The sequence below is a fragment of the Dasypus novemcinctus genome, chromosome 2 (assembly GCF_030445035.2).
Source record: "Dasypus novemcinctus isolate mDasNov1 chromosome 2, mDasNov1.1.hap2, whole genome shotgun sequence".
Classification (NCBI taxonomy): domain Eukaryota; kingdom Metazoa; phylum Chordata; class Mammalia; order Cingulata; family Dasypodidae; genus Dasypus; species Dasypus novemcinctus.
In genome coordinates, this window is record NC_080674.1 from 190,037,114 (window position 1) to 190,059,559 (window position 22,446).

Below are 22,446 nucleotides of genomic sequence, written 5' to 3' on the forward strand. Positions count from 1 at the left end.
CGTGTACAGCAAGGGAAACAGATTCCTTGTTTACTTGTTTGTTTTTTGTTTATTATTATTGAAATAATAATGCTGTAATAATGATTGAAATAATGAATGCACAACTATGTGATTATACCAAATGCTATTGATTATACAGTTTGGATGAATTGTATGCTTTATTAGTATGTACTGATAAAATTGATTTACTTAAAAACCAATCAGTAAATAACAAAAACAAAAAAAAAGGTCATTGTCTGTAAGTTACTGCAGAATGTCCTGCCTCGCAGGCTCATCTGGAAGCCCCAGTGCCTGGGGTTCAGGGCACGCAGGCCTGGCTCCCAGGCACGCACGGAGCAGGAGCGTCCATGGGTTTGCACAGCTCACGGCGCCACCACCGTCCTCCCACAGCCTGCTTCTCTTGAATTCCCCCTTTTTACAGTGGCTTTGAAAGACGAATCCTGCTTTATTGTTCATGACTTTAACCTCAGTTTGTGGACTTAGCAGAAGACTGGTCCATTTGTTTGGCTGCAGGAATTCTATAAGTGATCATTTTGAAACAATGCCTCCATCTCCACTTGAGACAGCTAGGCATAAACCAGCCCTACAAAGAAGCATGTAGTGATGTCGTTTCAGAATGGCTAGTAAGAACGTGCACATTCTTTTCTCCAAAGGTTGTGATTTTCTTCTCCAGTCCCTTAAAATGTGGTCACGCCAGGGCCTCAAAATTCCTTCCTTTCATAATGGTCTTGTACCACTGCATTTTTTATGTATTTAAGTTCACAATTTGGTCAGATTGAGATGATCAACTCACAGCCACATTCCCTCCTATACCAATAAAATTAGAAACACTCTTTGTGAACTATATCTAGATCATTTCAGTAAGAGTGCCTCTTGGTTCTCCTTTTCTTTTAAGGAATCTGACAACTGTACCCACTCCTCGGAATATCCTATGACACTACATCATGAGTGACAGTAAATGTGATAGTCAGTTTTACAGCGTGCAAGTGGCAGACTCAACTTTCACTGTCCTAAAACGTTACCAGCAGTTAAAACCAATTGGCTCTGGAGCGCAAGGGATTGTTTGGTAAGTCTGGTCTGTTTTAATACCGTGCGTTGAGTTTTTGCAATAACGAAAAGTAAAACTAAACCATCAGAATTTAAAAACACTGATGATAAAGCCACCCTTTTCTTTGCTATAGGTTTATGAGCTAAGTTGAATCATCCTCTTGCTCTAGTTACAGGTAGTCAGATTGTAGGGCGCAAACCCAAATTCTTAGAATGCGGTATAAACTTAAATAGGTAGCCATTTTTCTTTTCCTTCTTTCTTTTTTTCTTTTACTTTTTTTCATTCCCCCTATTGTGATGATATCAGAATACTAGGCATGACAGTGAGTTTTAAGAGGAATTTGGAGTTTTATTCATTTCTTCATCATGGCCACCTTTTCCCTCCTTCCCCTTTTATTCCCAATCACTCCTATTCATTTCTAGGCGCCATTCATTGGCAGGATGAGGCCAGGCAGTCTCATTTTCACTCCATGGATTAAAGCAGGAAGGGATGCTGTGTGAGGGGTTGGGCTGGCCGTGCCTTCCTTGGTGGCTCACTTCAACTCTGTGTCCAGCCCGAGACGCCAGAATCCTTAGTCTGACCCTGAACCTTAGTCTCTTGCATGGTAAGACAGTCAGCTGCCGCGACGTCACTGGCGAGCTAAAGGTAAAGTCTTTCACATGTTTTCTAGACTACGCTTATCAGCACTGCCCAAACTTTTTAGCCCTTACTTCTCTGGGCAAACTTTTTTTTTTTTTTTTTTGGTCTATAATAGCAAGATTGTCTAAAAGGAACTGTGATGAAGCTTCTATACTCCAGCTAATGTTTGCATCTAGCAGGCAGAGGGGATTCAAGATCAAAGAGAACTCTTGTGGATATGTGGGAGGGGAATTTATGCTTTTATCTTAGGGAGCATGAGTTTTGAGAACCTTCAGCAGTGGTTTTTAACTGATCCTCTGTGGCAAGTAAATGTGATCAGGGAATCAGTTGTTTTCCTTGGCTGAGGTGGTTGGTGGTTGTGGTTGCTAAGAGGAGATTGTAGTCCAGAGCTTCCTAGTAGAATAAGTGAAGAAGGGAGAAGGAACTTTTTGGAAGGAATGCCTAGCTTGTGTATAAAAGTGGTTATATTAACTTCTGAACAATAATGTGCTATGTTGGTACTGAAATCCAGTGTTCCAAGAGAAGTTCTAAAGTCAGTAGATGGTCCAAATTAGGAAACATGGATGTTAATAAAGAGTTTTTGAAAATAAAACATTCTTTGGATTTATAGTCCATCTCTTATCTGGAAGTAGAACATAATCTGACACAGATAATTTGGCAAGACTGATGTCAAGGACGTTTAATGTGATAATCTCATTAACAGATGAATAATAAAATGGAAAGCTTTAGAAAGGATGAGCAGTTAAAATGAATGACTTCATTACAGCATTGTAAATAACAATAAAATCACCTACTTTTTCAAAGATTGGTTTCGATTTCTACTTTGCCTGTGCTGCTTTTTATCTTTCTGTTTAAGATGAATGTTAAATTCGTCATGGTGGATGTGTAATTTTCATTTAAAAATTCTAGTTTTGAAATAAAAATTCCTAATATACCATGATACTCTAAATCTCTTCTGTAGTAGTAATGGTAAAAAGTATAGAGTGGAAAGTTCTGAATTCTTTAATAATTGAGAAAACTGGAAGATGCCTTAAACTTAGAATATTTGTTATTTTTCAATGAGTCCTGATCCTGTATTATTTTGTGTAGTTTCATATTATCTTGCATATAAAGTATGTTGTAATCTTCTTGTAGTAGCTTAAGTTACAAAGACAATCTTAACAGTAATTACATGTAATAATATTTTTGTCATATAAGTGCATTTACAACAATTTATTGAATAGCTTTCCTTTTATACACAGAAAAGAAGGATAGCAACAAGTATGTTGAGGCTAAAATTTTAACAGCAGCCTAAATTTTATCTCCTGCAAATCCCCATCTGTAGCCTGAGTTTTGATTCTAACAAAAGGTACAAAAACTGGGTTTTGCTCTTTTCTGCCCAAGAACAAAGTCATTAGTTTGAAGTGGTAGAGGAAGAGATCTTAAGAATCCCACGCATGCGCTGCTAACACTTTATTTCATGATCTTTGAAGCACTTAATTCATCTAATTGTGTAACCCAAGTCAGTTTTCATTAGCAAATAAAAACTTCTTTGTTGGGATAACATACTGAAATGGATGAAAGGGATTAGTTGACTTGATTCAAATCATTGTCATGTTCCTTTAGAAATGTTTATACAGTTATAAAAAGTATCCTTAGATTTCTGGGGTGTTTCATATTTTGATCTTTGGACAAAGTATTATCATAATAATGTCCACAATAAAATTTCTGCAATAAAGGAGATATATGGTACAATGCATAAAGGGTTATGATTCAGGAGACTGGAAATCCAAGTCCAGCTCTGATCTTCAGAGCATAGTGCTTTGTGACCTTCACCAAATCATTGTGTCTTTATGGGTCTTAATGTTTTCATCTCTCATATGAGTGAATTGGAACTTCTGATTTAAGGTGGTAGACTGAGCAACCAAACAAAGAGAATTAGAGTACAATAATCAGTAGATGAGGGCTTTTAGCAAATTTCTGAAATATAGAAAGTGGTAGGAAGCTTGTTGCATATAAAATAGAGCAGAGGAAGGGAGAATACATGGGTAAAACATTTGCAACAAGGAAGAAAACTTGTCTAGTAGTCCTCCAAAGAGACTGTGGGTATAGAGATGACAGATACAGAAAATGAGGGTAAAATGGGTGGCTAAAAAATAGGGGTAGGAAGGTAATTTAAAGTGTCCCTATAAAACATCTATGCCAGTTGCCCCACAAAATTCTCACCCTCAGCACTGTGCACAATGGTCAGGTAGCTCAGCATTTACTCCTAGACAGCTAGTAAGTTAGTGAAGAATTATTAGATCAGGATCCAGGGAAGGACAGAAGACTGGTGAATTGTTAAATGAATATGTTTAGCTGTTGCAGGATTCAAGATCAAGACACAAAAAAAATCAATTGCATTTATACACTCCAAAAGCATACAGAAAATAATTTTTTTAAAAAAGATAACATTTAAAATGGAATAAGAATTATTTCATATCTAAGAAAAAGTCTAATAAAATATGAAAGACTTCTGTGCAGACAGCTAAAAATATTAGAAAAAAATTGAAGAAAACAAATAATGGTGAGATATACCATGTTCATGAATTCAAATACTTAATACTGTAAAGGTATCAATTTTCTAATGTCCAAGATTGATTACAATCTAAATTTCAACAGTCTTTTTTATGGAAATTGACAAGCTGATTAAAAATTTATGTGGAAAAATAAAGTTCCAAAAATATTCAAGCCATTCTTGAAGAGAAAGGAGCTTAGTCTGCCAGATTTCAAAATGTACTTTAAAGCTGCAGTAATAAAGTTAGTGCTGTGTTTGTGCAAAGAGAGAATATAGAACAATGGAATAAAGAACCTAGAAAGGAAAAAAAGAACTGAGAAATGGAACACACATTTATGGGACCTTGCCATATGACGCAGGTGCCCTTAGCAGTGGGGAAAGGATAGTCTTCTTAATAAACGAACATACGCATATTCATATGGAAAAAGGTGAAATTTGACTCCAACCTCATATTATACATGAAAATCAACATCAATTAAGTTGGTCTAAGTGCAAAGGGCAAAAGGATAAGTTTATTTGCAGGTAATACAGGAAAGTTTCTTCATGATATGGGGGTAGGAAATGCTTATTTAAGCAAGACATAAAAAGCACTCACAATAAAGGAAAAGACTGATAAATTTGTATTAAAATTAAGAATTTCTGTTGATTAAAAAAAATAACACCACCAAGAGAGTGAAAGTTAGCATAGAGTATGAGAAGACATTTGCAAAATATGTGACTGACAAAGGACTTTTATTCAGAATACATAAAGAATTTCCATCAGTGAGATAAAGGTAGTCAATCAAATAAAACATAGTTTGTCATGCATGAGGGGATCAAGATGACCAATGAACAATAATTTTTTCATCTGGGAAGTGCAAATTAAAACCCCAGTGAGATACCATTATACATTAAACTGTCAACAATACTAGGTATTGGAGAGGAAGGGGAGCAGCTCTGATACACCTCTCGTGCTGCCGATGGGACTAGACATTGCTAGGACTGCTTTGGAAAGCAGTTTGGCATTATCTACTAACACAGAATATATGCAGTCCCACTCTTAGCTATGTACCCATCACAGATGCATACATATTGGACCCAGAGACATGTACAAGAATGTTTATGACAGTATTTTTTTTTAATTGCTTGAGAACTGAAAACAGCCCAAATATTTAGCAACAGTCAGGTAGGCACTTGGGATAGAGTCATGCAGTGGGATTGTTTTAGCTTGCTAAAAGCTGCCAAGGCAATATACCAGAAATGGGTTGAATTCTATAGTGGGATGTTTTGTTTGTTTGTTTAGTTAGGCCAGTAATTTATTAAGGAAAAGAGAAAAGATAAATGGGAGAAAGTAACAGATCATGGGTCCCAGGTAGAGAGGAAGGGGCTAAAAATTGCTGAAGAGGGCCGATTTACAGACTACAATTACCCATTACAGATTATAAATGTCCAGGTGTTATTTGCATGTTGATCCAGGTAGGGGGAAGAAGGCAAGAGCAGGGGGCAAAGGCAAGAGCAGGGCAGGTTTGACCTTTGTGCTTGCTCTTTTTTTTTTTTTTTTTGTGGTCTTTATTTATTTGTGCTTGCTTTTTAAACCATTAATTACTCTGCCCCTTTGCTAATGTTGAAGGAGGAATCCCAGCTGTTTGCTCTTTTGACTGATTACCCCACCCATCAGTCCCCTGGGAGGGCCCAATGATAAGGCCCCTGGAGAATATCCCGGGCTTCTCCTGGCTACCAGAGGGAATCTTGTTCTGAATAGGATTTCTCGCAAGGGTCTTCCAGCAGTCATCTTGTGGGGTACCAGGTGGCCACAAGTTTAATAATAGTGGTTGTTCTGCCAGGTTCCAAATTGGTCTACTGATTCCCTATCTGGCCTGACTCAATAGGACACATTACTCCAACACAGTAGGGGGTAGTGGAGGAGGCTGAGGGCAAGCATGGGGTCAGCTGCCCATGAACCACACCAGGGCTGGTAGGGAACAGAAGGACCTGGGATCTGGAGATATTTGTGGGGCCGTCTAGGGAAGGAATGGGGTCCTGGCAGGGTGGGAGATTCCGGGAGCCCACGGGAAGGCCCCAGGTCCCTTCCTGGGCTGAGAGGTGTGTCCTCTCCAGGATGTGGGAGCCCACACAGAGAGCTCTGGGTGTAGGAGCTTGGGGCAGCCCTTTCCTGGAGGGTTGACAGTGAGGAAGAAGCTGTGCTGGAGTCGGACCTGGTTCCAGCCCATTCTGCCGGCTGCATGGAACCTCCCTGTATCTCAGAGTGAGCCCCTGCATGAGCCCCCTGGCACCTGGCCGCAGCTCCCTGGGCAGCCCTCAGAGGAGCAGTGGGGGCGGCTGGGTGGGTGATGGGAAGGGGGAGGTAGGAGCGTGAGAGGAGGAGGGGGACAGGCTACGTTCCGGGAAGCTGGGGCCTTGTGGACCCCCACCCAGCCCTCCCAGAGGAGAAGGGGTGTTGCCAGAACCGGGGGCCTCCTCCCACTGAGAGGCTAGGGGCGGGGAGCTCTGCAGCAGGGGCAGTGCTCCAGCCTCTGGGGGAGGCTGGCCATCTGTGGGTTTTCCAGAGGCCCCTACCCCAGGAGCGGTGCCCAGTGCGTTATCCATGCACTGCATCCCAGTCTTTCTAGAACTTACTCCCCAGCCAGCCGTGCTCTAGAAACATTGAGGCTTCTGGCTCCTACTGAAGGAGCCCAGCTCCGTCCAAGTGCCCCCCAGCCTCCCCAGAACCCTACAGTCCCTCCAGCGCCCCCTAGAGCCCCCCAGCACTGCCCATCACCACCCCCCCCCCAGCTCCCCACCCTCAATGCTTTGTTGACACTGCGGAAAGAGGCCTGCTGGGGTCAGTTGTGCCAAGAAACAAGACACTGCCTATATCCCAAAAGAAACCACAGAGAGGCAATGGGGATTTATTAACTTATTAACTTACAGTTCTGAGGCTGAGGAAAAAATGTCCAAATCAAGGAATCAGGTGAAGCTCCCTCACTGAAGAACTGGCTGTAGGCAATTGTGGATGTTTGTCACATGGCGGCATCTGCCTGTCTCTGGCTTCTCCTCTGGGCCCCGTTGCTTTCAGCTACTGGTAGCTCCATCTGTGGCTTTCTCACTTAGCATCTGTGGATTCCTCTCTGAGCTCCTGGGGGCTTTTTTTTCTTTGTCTCTCCAAACCCATCCATTTATAACGGATTCCAGCAAGAGGGCAAAACCCCACCTAAGCAGTCCAATCAAAGGCCCTTAACTGAAGCAATCCAGTCAAAAGGTCCTCCCCACAACAGACTCACACCCACAGGAATGGATCAACTCCAAAACATAATTTTTGGGGATCCACCAAAGCCTCAAACTACCATAGGGATGCTATAGCAATGACCCAGAATGAATTCTAGCTACATGCAACACTCTGGATCTTGCCTCACAAATATAATATTGAGCAAAAGAAGGCAGACAGAGGATTTCAAAAGCCAAGCAAAATTAAACCACGGGTGGGTCTTGAGGATGCATGTTAAGCTGATGCGACCAAGGAAGCAATTATTACAAAAGTCAGAAGTGGTTATTATCTTCAGGGAGCAGGAGGGATCGTGATTTGTAGGGAGCATAAGGGAAATTTTGGGGATGCTGACAGAACATGGTTCTTTGGTCTGTGAGATATTAAAAAAAAGAAACAAATGAATAAATATCAGGCATAATAAGCCTTCTCATCAACACCAAGTGCTAGAAATTAGGGGAATAATGCCTTCACTATTCTGAGAGAAAATTGATTTTGATGACAAAAATTGGATGACAAACTATCAATCATGGGTCAGAGCAGAGTAAGATAATTTATCTTCCACATACTGTTTCTGAGGAAATTCCTTGAGGATGTACTCTAATAAGAAAGAAAAAAAAAAAAAAACTGTAAGACAAGAAACACTTGAAGCCAGTGAAAAGAAATCCCATGGTGACAGCTGTGGAGCAGTCTTTGGCAGAAGCTCCAAAAAACAAACAAAAAAAAAGTCTCCCAGAAGAATGAACTAGATCCCCAACAATAGATAACATGATAACACAATTAAGAAGCTATAATATATTGGTGGTAGGCTGAAAAAAGGTGGCATATATTTTCTTCTCTTAATAAGGAAAATAAAAGCTTATTAGAAACGAGTGGGTGGAAAGCTAGAAAAAGTCATAGTCTATAAAATAAATTGAGAGATGATTTTTGAGAAGTTGATGGAATGTAAGAGAAGAGAATCCATTTGACCTTGATGCCAGAAACAATCTCGGTTTTACAAGTGGCACCAAGAGTCATGTGATCTTTAGAAAATGAAATGTAATCCCAACTTTATCATTAATATTTACTTATGTTCACACATATGTTCTCTCTGTGTACTGAATTTCAGCTTTTGGACATATCCCAAAGTAGAAACACAGAAGACTTAGTAGTGAGTATAGAATAGAATATTTTGTGTTTTCAAGCTTGACCATTTTAGACAGAAGTTTGGAGGTAAAAGGAGGAGGAGCGAGATAGAGGAGAAAAGGGATGGAACGTAATATTCTCATTTTACACGGTAAGGAGTCAAGAGATTCCTTTGACAGTTGGTGGACTAAGAAGTTTCCACATGTTATTTAATGTTAAAAGGTAACCAAGGGAAAAATGAAAAATCACCAAAGAACAGAAAGCTGAGAGGAGTTGTTAGGTTCAAATAAGTGACTAAATCCTCAGTTTTCACAATGTGGAGTAAATAATTTCTAAATTGATAAAGAAAGAAATCATGATAAAAGTATATGTTTTTTGGCACTCAGAAGTGACCACAGGAACTAAAAACAGAAATAATTGAAGGTAGTTGCTCCTCGAGAGGGAACTAAAAGTGGGGAAGAATGAGTCAGATACTCAATTGGTCCATTTCCCTAATTTTGTACAAAAACCTTGAAAAAAAAGTCTACTTTCAAACTTTTGAAACTAAGAAATATATGTAGTAGGTACAAACACATATGTGTACAGATACATTAATGATTTGTTTCACAAAGATTTATCTTTAACATTTTATAATTCATATGAATGGTACATTTTCAAAAGGGCTTGTGAATTTACATTTGGGTTTTTGCATACACAGAGTGTGAATTAAGTCAACAAAAAGCAATTCCAAAGTTAGATTTCAAGATTCTAGTAATTTTTAAACAAATGCTATAGCAGACAGACTTCAAGTTAAAAACAAATAGAATTCAGTGAGGGGTGCTTGGCAAAAAAAAAACAACAACAACCAAAAAACATTATTATTAATAGAAGAGAATAAAGTAAGTGTAAACAGTGTTATAAACTGAATAGAATTAGTGAATAACGTAATTTTTTAAATGGTGCTTAGGTTCTTAGGTGGTATTAGCAACCTTTAACCCCTCATGGGAAGATAGCCAAAGAATGTTAGCACCAGTTGTAATATCAGTACTAGCTTAAAACCCAAAAATTTGTAATCAGGCTACTCAATTTTTCATGTTTATTATTATCTGGAGGAAAATGAACGTTATATTTCACCTGAGAGCTTGAGATCCTGACAACACAGCCTCTGGTAGATTTTATTCTTACTGCATTAGTATAAGAAGGTATTTCTAGTGGAATTTTATATATAACTGTTGCTTGAATTAGAGATTATGTGCCTTGGGGATTTACTATGAGCTGAGAATTTGGGGTTTCTGTTTTCTTTTAGATTCTTTTGTCTGGGAATAACACAAACAATCAAAACTTAGATTTGTTATATTCATCTGATGAGCTCAGCCATTTCATCCACTGTGATATACCCCAAAATATACTTACATTTTAATCTCTTATCACCATCGACTTTTTTTTTTTTTTCCAATTATTGACATATTTAAAGTAAACCGAAGATTTTATTTCTTGACTGGTCTGACGGGGCTGTATATTAAATTACCTGGCTCTCAACATCATAATCTCAGCTAATGTAATGAGAATTCAATGTGCAAAGCCTTGCTGAACCCCTTCCTGACTGCACCTGAAATGCCTGCGCATCTGCAGAAGAGTTAGTCTATCCTGCAAACTCCCTTGCTCTTCATGTGTCTAAATAATTTGGGTGGAAATGAGCAGAGAGATTTTTCCTGATTTGTTACTCTTAAAAAGATAACACATTGAATGCAAATTCTGCATAACTCCCTTTTCCGAAGCCATTCTAATGGACTGTTTCTTATATTTCCTAATTTTAGTGCTGCTTTTGATACAGTTCTTGGGATAAATGTGGCAGTCAAGAAACTAAGTCGTCCTTTTCAGAATCAAACTCATGCAAAGAGAGCTTATCGTGAACTTGTCCTCTTAAAATGTGTCAATCATAAAAATGTAAGTTCTGTCTATATATTTCCTCTGTCAAATTGAATGTTGTTAGTGATATACCTGTCTTCAGGGCCTTTGGAGATATGTTGAATTGAAACCTATGATAAACTAATGGCAAAAGTGACAATTAAAATGATTACATTGTAGGGGCTGATGCGTCTCAGTGGTTGAGTGCTGGCTTCCCACTTAGGAGATCCTGGGTTTAATGCCCGGGCCCGGTACCTCAAAAAAAAACAAAAACAAAAACAAAACACTCTATTGGTAAAACTCTTAAACATTGGGGAAATTGAAGTTAATAAGAGGCATCATGTTCATAGAAATTTAGGCCACTCAACGAAGGTAGGAATGTAAATTAATCCTGTAACCATTTGCTTTTCACTATGTCAATTTCTATAAAAGGGGAACAATATTGACCTAATGAGAGCAACTAAATGTGTTTTGGCAAAACATTTGTCCCATAAGTAGCTTTTTACCTTGTAATACAGACATCTCAGTTTTAAATATTACTAGATGTTGTTAGATTCATGATAGCTCTTCTTGGCATCTGTATAGAAATCAAAGCACTGTGAATTTTAAGAACTAGTATGTCTTTAGAAAGGGAGGTTGTACCCAGGCAGATGATGTCTCCTACCAGAAGGTCTGTGGGCATTATTTTGATCAGCTTGCCATGTTATGAAAAGATGCTTGGGAGGGGACGTGGCTCAAGCTGTTGAGCGCCTGCTTCCCACATGATAGGTCCTGGGTTTAATCCCTGGTGCCTCCTAAAAACAAACAAACAACAAATAAACAAATGAAAAACCAACCCAAGGGAGCTGGTGTGGCTCAGTGGTTGAGCACCAGCTTCCCTTATACAAGATCCCAGGTTCAATCCCCAGCCCTGGTACCTCAAAAAAAAAAAACAAAAAAACCCGCCATGTTAAATCTGGGGAGATCACCTTATATGACCTATTACACTAAAATATCTGTGGCTCCCTATGTTTCAACACTTACGCTGGGTCTTTCTAGTGGCGAGACATTAAATATGAAACTAAGATGGATTGATTCAAAGAGGCTATAGCTTGGGTTTGTTTTTGTTTTAATTTCCCCAAAGCATGCTTTATTTTACTTATTTATTTAAAAATAATGTCTTAGGTTACAGAAAGAGAAAATATACTCATTATTTTAGAAAATTCGAACAGTATAAATAAAAAAGCAAAAATCCCTGAATCCCACTGCCCACATCTGCATATATGCTTTAACATTTTGGTACACATTCTTATGAAATTATGTATATATCTATGTAATAGGATTGTATCAGTCATGCTATTCTGCATCCTGCTTTTTTCTCACAAGGAATGTTCCTATAACTCATATATATTATTGCACACAGATAGCCACCATCTTTTTAAGGACTGCATAATACAGATGCATGATAATTTATTTAACCAATCACCTGTTGTTGGGTATTTAGATTCCTTCCAATTCTTTGCTATTATAAGCAGTGCTGCAGTGAACATCTTTATACATACATATTTACACCCTTGTCCGGGTGAATTTCTTGGCCAGGAATTGCTGAGTCAAAGAGTATACGTATTTCTGATTTTAATATATGCTGAGAAACTGACCTCAAGGAAGACTGTCAATTTTATACTTTAAGAGTATCTGAGAATGTTTTTTTCCTCAAAACCCCCAGCATTATATATATTGTTGATTTTTGTTTGTTTTACTTTTGCCAGTTGGATAGATGACAAGTGATATCTTATTTTTATTTATGAAGTTGAATTTCTTTCCATATGTTCATTAGCCATTTATTTTTATTTAGTTGAGAATTTGCTTTTCATGGCATTTAACCATCTTTCTCTTTGACTGTTGGTCCCTTTCTTAGGCATTTATAGAAGGCCTTTGTATATTAAGGTTATTAACCTCCCCTTTTTTCCCATTTGATGTTTTTTATGGTGTATTTGCCATAATACTTTTTTTATTGTTGTTTGGTTTGGTTTTTGTTTTAATGTAATCAACTCTGCTAGGTTTTCTGTCAGAGCTAGAAAGGCATTTTCTATACCAGGATTATATAAATGTTTATCCAAATTCCAATATGTTTATTGTTTCAAGTTTTAGATTTAGATCTTTGTTCCATTTGAATTTATCTCAATGTAAAAATTGAGGTGTGGATCCAGTTTTTGTTTTCTCCTTGGCTAGCCAGACACCCCAGCCTTATTTACTGAATAATGGTCCTTCTCCCAGTCATTTGAAATGATTGAGGATGTGTGTTTGATACTTAAGCAGCAAGACTCATTATTCACAGTCCTCATGTAGAGATGCCAGTATGGAGTCCAGCAGTGGGTCAGATGCTTACCCCTCTGGAACAGCAATGCTTAAGGACATATATAATGCTATGAGGTGTTTTCATCTTTATCACACTAAAGATATGAGGTTAGCCTTCATGTTTCAAATTTTTTTAGAAATCTGTACATGGTTTCCAGAGTTAAGATGCTGCTTTCTTGTGGTTTTTCCACCCATAATTTCTACTTCTTTTTTTATCTTTGGAGCTATAAGACATTATATGTTAGGATTCTGTAACAATCATTTAAGTTAGTGAGAATATTTAAAAGTGATTTGATTAAACGTACATCTTATCCCCAAGGTGAGAATCCTGTTTATCTTTTTTAAAAATGTCACATAATAGGATATTTTGTTAAAAGCAGTAATAAAAACACTGAGCTCTGCTGTGATTTTTTCGTTTTTATACATTTTAATGTTAAACTTAATTTTTATAATCAAGTAGTCATCTGATATGCTGAGGCATAATTAATTTTCTCTTTTCAGATAATTAGTTTGTTAAATGTGTTTACACCACAAAAAACTCTAGAAGAATTTCAAGATGTGTAAGTATACATTTAATTCAATATTGTACTATGCATCGAAAACTGAAAATTTAGGAAAGAAAGGAACTGCTTTATTTACTTAGGAAATGTAGGTAGGTGGCAATACATTTTTCATGGTATTATCACTTTTTCTCTATAGAAGGGAAATATTGAGAAAATTGGAGAGGAATAGTCAAGTATTTGTGATTGCCAAGACTAGAAAGTTATAATCTCTGTAGCAGACAAAGGATGGCTAAAAAGAATTCTTCAGGGGAGCAGATGTGGCACAAGCAGTTGAGTGACAGCTTCCCACTTGGGAAGGTCCCAGGTTGGGTTCCTGGTGCCTCCTAAAAACAAAAAACTAACAAGCAAACAAACGAAAAAACCAATTCAGGGGAGCCGGTGTAGCTCAGTGGTTGAGTGCTGGTTTCCCACATATGAGGTCCTGGGTTCAATTTCCAGCCCCAGGACCTCAAAAAAAAAAATTCTTTAGTGCTGTCAATGACCGTTAATGCTGCTGGATTTGCTTTCCTTAAAATGATTTTCTCTCGTCCCCTGACAGCCAGGATTGTTTACAATTATTATTTGAAATGATTAAGTCATAAAAATTGTGTTTCCCAATACAGAATTATCAACCAGCAATAAAAGAAAATATGAATTTTTCTGTTGAGGCATAATGCTGAACTTCATCCTAAATTTGTTGGCGTTTTCATTCATTCAATAAATATTTATTGTCAGCCACTTGCTGGGCACTCTCCTAGTCCTTGGCAAAAAGTAGTGACCAAGACAGGTAGCAATCCCTATTACCTAAGATATGTAAGTGTTAACACTCCCTCCTGGAGCTGATCATTTCAGCCAGGGAAGATAGACCATAAACATGAAAAGGAAGGAAGTTATCTAGTTCTTTAGAATGTGAGAAGTGATTATGGAAAAGAGGTACAGCTGGGTGAGAGGGATCAGAAGTGCTGGGGCTTAGGGGTCAGGTTGCAGTTTTAAATGGGGTCTATCCAGAAAGGCCTTACTGAGTTGTTGATATCTGAGGAAAGCCTAGAGGAAGCGAGGGGTCAGCCAGACAGATATTTGGGGAAGATCAAATCAAGAGGCTAAATGGTGCGTTCCAGGAACAGCAAGGAGGCTGGTGTGGCTGGACTGGACAAACAAGTGGAGGAGAAGAAGATGGGGTCAAAGAGGTGACAGGACCAGACTTGGCAGGGCCCCAGAGCCCACAGTAAGGATTTTGGCTTTTGCTCAAAGGGAAGTCAGAGTAAGATTTTAAACAAAGGTGTAAGTTGACCTGACCTAGTTTTATAAGAATAACTTTGGCTTGTACTTTTAGAATCCATAGTAAGGAGCAAGGGCCAAAGAAGACCATTTAGGGGCTATTGGCAGCAGTTCAGGTGAGAGATTATGGTGACTCAGCTCAGACTGAGAAATCATGATGGTGAAGAGAAGGGGCTGGATGCTGAAACCCTTTTAAATGGTTTCCTGATAGATAGTGTGTGTGGTATGAGAGAAAGAGAGGAATTGAGTACAGGGACAAGATATTTGGCCTGGGGATGTGAAGGATGAAAGTATCATCAACTGAGATGAGGAAGGCTACAGAAAGAACAGGGGCAGGGTGTGGAGAGGGCGTGGATCAGGAGTTCAATTTTGGACATACACTTGGAGATGGCTATTGGATATCAAGCAGAAATAGGAAGGAGACAGTTGGATGTGCTATCTGGAATTTAGGAGAAAGATCTGGATTGAAGATACGAATTTGGGAAGTTATAGTCGACAGATGGTGTTTAAAGCCATCAGACTGGAGGAGATCACCAAGGAAGTGAGTGTAGTTAGAGAAGGGAAAATGTTCAAGGACCGAGGGCTGGGACATTCCAGCAGGTAGACATTGGGGAGAGGAAGAGCAAGCAGGGAGGGAGGGAAAAAGCTAGAAGTGTGATGTATTGGAGGCCAAGTGAAGAAAGAGAATCCAAGAGCAGGGTGTGATCAGCTGTGGGGGCAAGTGAGGATTGGCCATTGGGTTAAGCAACATGGAAATCTTTGATGACTTTGAGGATGACAGCTTTGGCCAAATGGTGGGGGGCAAGAGCCTAATCAAAATAGGATTAAGAAAGAACAGGGGAAGAATTGGAGATGGCAAATATAGATACCTCTTTGGGGTGTTTTGCTGCAAAGAGAGAAAAAAAAAATAGGGCAGTAACTAGTTGGGGAAGTGAGATCAAAAGTTTACTTAAGATGAGAGAAATAATATCATTTGTAGGCTGGTAAGAATGATCCAATAGTAAATTTTGACATTGGAGAATTTGGATGTATGAGATTCTACTTAGAATATGATATAAAAAATTATTTTATTGTAAACTTGAAAGATATTCTCTAAGTTAATTATTTTACATTTTTTGGAAAATGATACATTTACTTCTTTTCAAGTTACCTTTCAAATGTTTTAGAGAAAATGAGTTATCTTTTTACATTAGTTAGCATAATGATTGGATGCATTAGCTATTACTGTTTCATAAAAATTCAGTTTAATACCCATAAAGGAATTTGGGGTAATTTTCACATGTACATGACTAATTTTTTTTCTTTAGGTATTTGGTTATGGAATTAATGGATGCTAACTTATGTCAGGTTATCCATATGGAGTTGGACCACGAAAGAATGTCCTACCTTCTTTACCAGATGCTTTGTGGTATTAAACATCTGCATTCTGCTGGTATAATTCATAGAGTAAGTAGTGACACTACATTAATTTTCGTCTTAAAATCACAATCATTCTTTGGTCAGTCTCTCCAAAGAGAATATGATAGTTTAAAATTTTTTTTTCAGACTTGAAACTCCAAATAGATTATGGAATTATGTTATGTTTCAGAATGTTGTTCAGTTTAGAAAACGTTTGTGAACCTCCTGGTTTACGAGGCTCTGTACTAGCCACTGGGGGTGGGAATGGGGGGCTCGCAGAAAGAATGAGGTACCAGGTACCATATTGGCTTCAGCGTTCATTTGGCTGCTCAGGCCAATTGCAGAAGAATGCTTTTTTTTTTTTTTTCCATTTTGAAGTGATTTAAAACTTAGAGAAAAATTGCAAGAATAGTACATAGAACTCCCAAATACATTTCACACAGATTCATGTATCATTAATATTTTTTGTCATATTTGAAGCCCCATTTTTAATAAGCAAGCTATGGAATTTATATTCGGGGGAGGGAAAGTTAGAGGTCAAGAGTAAATTAGAGTGAGATATGTATGTTTTTATTCAACTGTGTTTTCTTTTTCATTTTTAATTATTTATATTTTCAATTATGAAATGTACAAAATAAAATTTTAAAAATAAAAAATAAATTAGAGGGGAGTAGATGTGGCTCAAGTGGTTAAGTGCCTGCTTCCCACATGGGAGGTCCTGGGTTTGGTTCCCAGTTCCTCCTAAAGAAAACAGAAACAAACAACAAACAAAACAAATGTGAAAACCAACTCAGGGGAGCCAATGTGGCCCAGTGGTTAAGCACCAGCTTCCCACATACAAGGTCCCAGGTTCAATCCCCAGTCCCCAGTACCTTAAAAAAAAAAAGAAAAGAACAGAAAATAGTTACTTGATAAATTTTAGTTAAATTATGTCACACATGTCTAGTTCTCATATTGTGAAATTCTGCCACGGTGGCATCCCAGTCCTGCTGATGGAGTACCCTTGCTTTGCAACCTGAGCTCTTGGAAAGGTCCAAGGTGGGTCTCTTGATGGGCAGAGGGACTTGAATGAGAATGTTGCCTGTGATTTCAGGGAGTGTCTTAGTTTACCAATGGCTGCTTATGCAAAAATACCAGAAATGGGTTGGCTTTTATAAAGGGGATTTATTTGGGGCAGATGCTTACAGTTCTTAGACTGCAGAAATGTCCAAATCAAGCCATCACCAGAGGTGCTTTCTCACCAAAGGTTCGTTGCTAGCAGGTCCTGGAGTCCTGCCATGTGGTTTCTCCTGGAACTCAGTTGTGGGCCACCAGGCATATCTCCCTGGACCTCATCTCTGGGAGCTTCTCGGGGATTCTCTTTCTGCAGCTGTGAGCGAACCTGGAGTCCTCTCACATGGCCCAGTCAAAACGGCAGAGCCCCCTTTCCTGTGTGCTTCTCTGCGTCTGCGTGCATATAAGGCTCCAGTAAAAGGGCAGAGACCCAACCTGCCTCATGCCTCTCTCCAAACAAAAGCAATCTAATGAATCCATCTAATAAAATGTCCTTTAGCTGAACTTCATGCACATACCCATAGGAATGGATTAGTTCAAAATCATAATTTTTTTTGGGATTCACCAAATTCAAACTGTCACAGGGAGTAGTATTTAAATACCGGGGAGATATGATGTAATTCTCTAAGCTGGTTTTATAACTTTTTTCTTATTTTCAACTTGTCCTACTATACAAGCAGAATGTCACAATAGAATGTCTTTTGGACAACTAAAATTTTGAGGCAAGAGGCTGAGATAATATAATTTTCTTGCAAATAGATGTTTTAAAAATTCCCTAAATTGCACTAATTTTCTTGACAATCTGTCTTAGGTATTATTAAGATACTATTTTCCAACAGCAAACTGAAGATTTGCATGGATAGGGGGAAACAGAGACAAGAATGATGGAGCCTATAAATTCAGAAAAGAATAGATTGTTTTATGATGACATAGTATTATTAATTCTTTCTGATTGTTAGAAGGAAAGGTTGGTCCTCAGTCACTGAACAGAGGCCTCCAGCTCCAGATAAGGCACTGACCTTGCCCCTCTCCTTGGGAGCATCTGGTCTGTGGCATAAGGTCAGGATCAGGGAACAGAGGTCTCTTGCCCTCCCAGTGCCTGCCACAGGCCTGGCACTCCAAGAAGCACTGTTTCTCCAAAGTATGCCATTATTTAAAATATTGCTTTTTGCTGCCACCAAGTGTTCTGTTAAAGTAATGTTATGTTGATGGATTAGCTTTAAAAACTACTAACGCTGGTCTTTTCAATTAAAAATAAAAATTTTCACAGACCTTTACATATAGGAAGTCACTCTTAATTATCTCTTAAATACCTTTCCATTCAATTCATGATTTAGAGTAATTTCCCAGATGTTAGACCTTATTAATTTGGTAAGAGGAAACAGTTTGCCTTACTTGCTGCTTCCCTCTTGGGCCCAGAGACAAGTGAGCAAACAGTACCCCCCTGTTATCAGAGACCTGGTGAGACATTCAAATGTCTTATTTGATGGTGTATTCAGGCCCCTACATCCTGGGGTCCACTCCTCTTTACCAGCAGGTCAGATAGGGTCCAAAGGAGTGTTTGGCTTGCCCAGCGCTTGGAAACCTTAGGACACCTGATTCCACTGCACCCCTCTCCCTCCTGTCCACGGCTCTTCTCACCAATTTCTTGTCTTCGTCTTATACCTTCCTGCTTCACACTTTTGTGGGCCTGCTGGTGGAAAAGTTTCCAACCATACACAGGCATATGACACAGAAAGCAAAAGGCCTCTCCCTATTTACCCACCTCCACCCTAGCCCTGCCCATGTCCCATGACGTGGTTAACCATTTAGTATATTAACCATGTAGTGCAAGTCCTGTACACATAGATCCACACTTAGAATTTTGCTTATTAAAGTGGTTTCATACCAAACATACAATTTAATCATTTAAAAAACAAGCCACCCATAATCCCGCCACTTTTTACTTTATATCATTCAAAATCTTACAAGAACTGAAAGACTCCCAGCCCTCCAGCGCCCCCTGGAGGCAGCCAGTGATAACACTTAGCTGAGTTTCCTCCTTAACTACACTGATACATCTGTTGATACTCTTGCTGGTACCAGCCTGTTTATATACCTGTCCTTTTTGAATTTACATTTTTCAAAAATGAGATCATATTTACCTAATTGTTCTGCAAATTGTTTTTTAATTTGTTTTTTTTTTTTATTTTCACCAGAGGGTCAAATAGTTGTACAAATATTTATTTTTAAAAAAACAGGGCTTTCCACCTCGCCACCTCTTTTTATTTTTCACTCCCCAGAAGCAAACTGTGCCATTTTTCTTGGCTGACCCTTTTGATGGTTATCCTTACACCTCCAAATAACATGAATAGATCATGACTCACTCTTTTTTAAATTTTTTTTTGGCTTCAGGCATCAAGTGCTCATTCAATCCCCTTTCCCCCACCCCACCCTCATTTCCCTGCCTTCCCCAGTCTCCTAGCCTTCCAGGATGGTTATAAAGGAATTTTGTTTGGATCGATAGTCAGTGTTTTATGTTATTATGACCACATAAATGCTTTTTACAGCTGAACCCTGTATTTGGACCATGATTATATTTCCTTTATTTTCCACTTTTTTGTCCCTGGAGTTAATTAGTTTTGGTTTTGGAGATGGGTTTTTTTTTGTTGGGGAAAGGGAGGATTTGTTTCTATGTTCTAATTACTAGTTTTACCCTAAACTTTCTACCAGGTGTCTAAATCTCTCTGTGCACCAAATGTCTTAGGTATTTCATCAGTTTCATTTTCTTAAGAAAATGACTCCTAGAGCCTCAATTCTGCTCCCATCTGGACTGGCTTTCCCTATACCTGGGATCTCCCACGACTTTTTCCTGGGAATTTCCTTTACCTCTCTCTGTTGTTGGATTCCCTGCTTCCCGACCCCTTGTGTCTCTCCTTCTTAGACTGCTTTGGTGGAAGTCATCCTCCAATTACTTCCTTAAATATGGTGCATGGGAGATAAGTTTTTGAGACCTTGAATGTCTGAAGCTCTGTCTTCTGCCTTCTTACATGATTAACAGTTTGGTTGTGTTACCGAGCAAGGGCTTGTTTCCCAACGCACACAGAGGCCAGTGCCACGAGTTCAGGATTTTGAGAGGTCGACCAGCAAGGAGACAGGAGGCAGATCTGTCTCTCCGATCTGATAGATCTGATAGCTATGGGAGATTTTTATGGAAATGGAGAGGTGGGGACAGAAGTGAGAGGTTTGACGTGACTTCATCCAGTTGATTACTTACAGAGTTGTCCATGTGTGGTAGAGTGGATTTTAAGCCAGATCTTCTTTGTTGAAGGACCTCTTGCATTTGATCTGCTTCTGATGTCTCCTTGTCCTCGTAAGGGAGGTGACCTTTGTTCCTAGTGTCTCAGAGGTCGTCTTAAGGACAAGTCTGTTTCCTGCACATGCTCAGGTTATATGGCCTGTTATTAAACAAGCGCAGAAGAAAAGGTCACAGGAACAGAGGACATTGTCCCAAACCAGCTTTGGCCTGCCCCTGGTTTCAGTTGGACATGTCACACATGTCTAGTTCATAGAACTATGAAGGCATGAACCCATTGTCTTGTAGCATCTAGTGTGGCTTTTGAGCTTTCTGATGCCACTCTGATTCCTGATCCTTTGTCAAGTGCCCTAAGTCTCTGGGTACTTTTGAGGTTGTTTCCTTATTCTTCCTATTCTAAAACGTAATAACGACCATGCCTCTCAATATGGAAGTTTTTCCATTAATCTTGCCAGGCACTGAGTGGGCCCTTCAGCCTGGAAATGTGTCAAAGAGTTCTGAAAAATTTGTCTGTATTCTATATTTCAGAATGCCTTCTTTACTCTGTTCTTCCTCTCTTTTTCATAGCTCCTTGCTCTTGTTGCATGGATGCACCATATTATCCCTGTGAGAGAAAAAAATTTTTTGAAGATTTTTTTTAGTGTTTGTGGGCTCTATTGCTTGAGAGGCTTTTCCCAAGTGTCACTGACCCTTTGCCATCGGTTCATATTTAAGAATGAGTGAAAAGCAGCCACCTGGAAGGCATTAAATGCATGTGGGTGGGATGGTTGCATGATGGGTTTCTCTCTGGACAGCAGGTGGCTACAGGCGTCACTATCTCTAGATCTTTCCTTTGGGGCCACCCAGTTTCTCTAGAGGGAGGGAGATAAACCTGGCGGCTGGTGCTGTGGAGCCGCGAGGGGACGGGCTGCGGTTCTGAGGTCGCGGGAGGCAGGCTTCCCTTAAATAGCGCTGTTTCCAGGCTGGCCCCTCACCCATGCCCTTCCCCGGCCTAGTATCAGTGCTAATCCCAACATATTTACTGGCGTTGTGCCTCATGCCCCTGAGTCTGGAATCTTTGTTTCAGCTTCTCAAGAGCATAGGCCAGTGGGGTCAAGAAAGACAAGAGGCCTCACACCTAGGGAGGCGGTGAGGCTCTAGCAGGCCCAGCTGCTCCTTAAATTTAAAAAATTTTTAAAAATTTCATCAGTTCCTTCCTCCCCGTGTCCCCTGCCTTCCACAATACCTACAATTCGGTTCAGTTCCTGAGCCCTTCCTGGGTTTTGTGAGCCAGAATGTCTTCCTGCATCTTACTGAGGTTGGAACTCTCTCCACTCGGCCAAATCATTTGCCACTATTTTGCTGCTTTCTGTCCCCAAAGAATATGGGGTTCAAATGATAAATGTCTCGCCATTTTTCATGGAGGGGAGGCATCAACTCTTGCTGTTGGCATGCCAGGATGGGCTCAGATATGCAGAGATTTAGCAAGAGAATGCCTCTGAGGAAAAAGGGAGGGAGTGAGTGGAGGCCAGTGCTCACAAGCCCTTGGAGGAGCAAGGGCCGGAAGGAGGGCTGGCCCGGCAGAGCCACAGGCCGCCGCACAGCGCCACAAGGGCTGTGGCCAGGCCAGGCCTCACCCAGGGTCTCCCGCCAGCGGAGCCCCGTGGGCCTGCTTAGTGTTCCTGCCCCGCCCAGCTCCTGGCGGAGAGCAGCCTGACGGAAACATGGTGGATTCCCCACGTGGCCCCGGGGCCGCCGGTCAGTCCCACTCCCGGTGGCCAGAGGTCTAAGCGGAACGTTTCTGTGACCACCATAGTCCACCCCTTCCCCTCTAGACCTCTTTCTCCACACAGGTTTGGGAAGCACCACCTCCAAGCTTGCCATGGGCCCCTCTTCATGAGGGAAATTCAGAAAAAGAGGCGAGCAGGATGAACTGCAGCCCCCAACACTGCGGTTGATCTCAGGGACACAACAGGTCCTGGCCCACCCTTCTCCATTCTTCCTTCTAAAGCCCTCTGACCCTCAGCCGTCGCCTCGGCAGGCCTTTGTGGGGGGTGGCCCACACCTGCGTTCCTGCACAGTCTGAGT

At 40.0% G+C, this 22,446-nt stretch overlaps 1 protein-coding gene across 7 annotated transcripts in view; it reads left to right on the top strand.

Moving 5' to 3' along the window:
* Positions 1–22,446, top strand: part of MAPK9 (mitogen-activated protein kinase 9) — a 61,878-nt gene that overhangs the window by 11,033 nt on the left and 28,399 nt on the right. For 5 of the 7 annotated variants that reach the window (XM_058283232.1, XM_058283237.2, XM_058283230.2 and 2 more), the window contains exons 2-5: positions 896–1,066; positions 10,386–10,515; positions 13,315–13,373; positions 15,941–16,079. In XM_058283232.1, the coding sequence (XP_058139215.1) occupies positions 945–1,066; positions 10,386–10,515; positions 13,315–13,373; positions 15,941–16,079 (450 nt within the window). In that variant the 5' untranslated portion in view covers positions 896–944. Of the gene's footprint in view, positions 1–895; positions 1,067–1,470; positions 1,694–10,385; positions 10,516–13,314; positions 13,374–15,940; positions 16,080–22,446 lie in introns of those variants that run through there. The other 2 variants (XM_071211205.1, XM_071211203.1) reach the window with 2 other exon arrangements.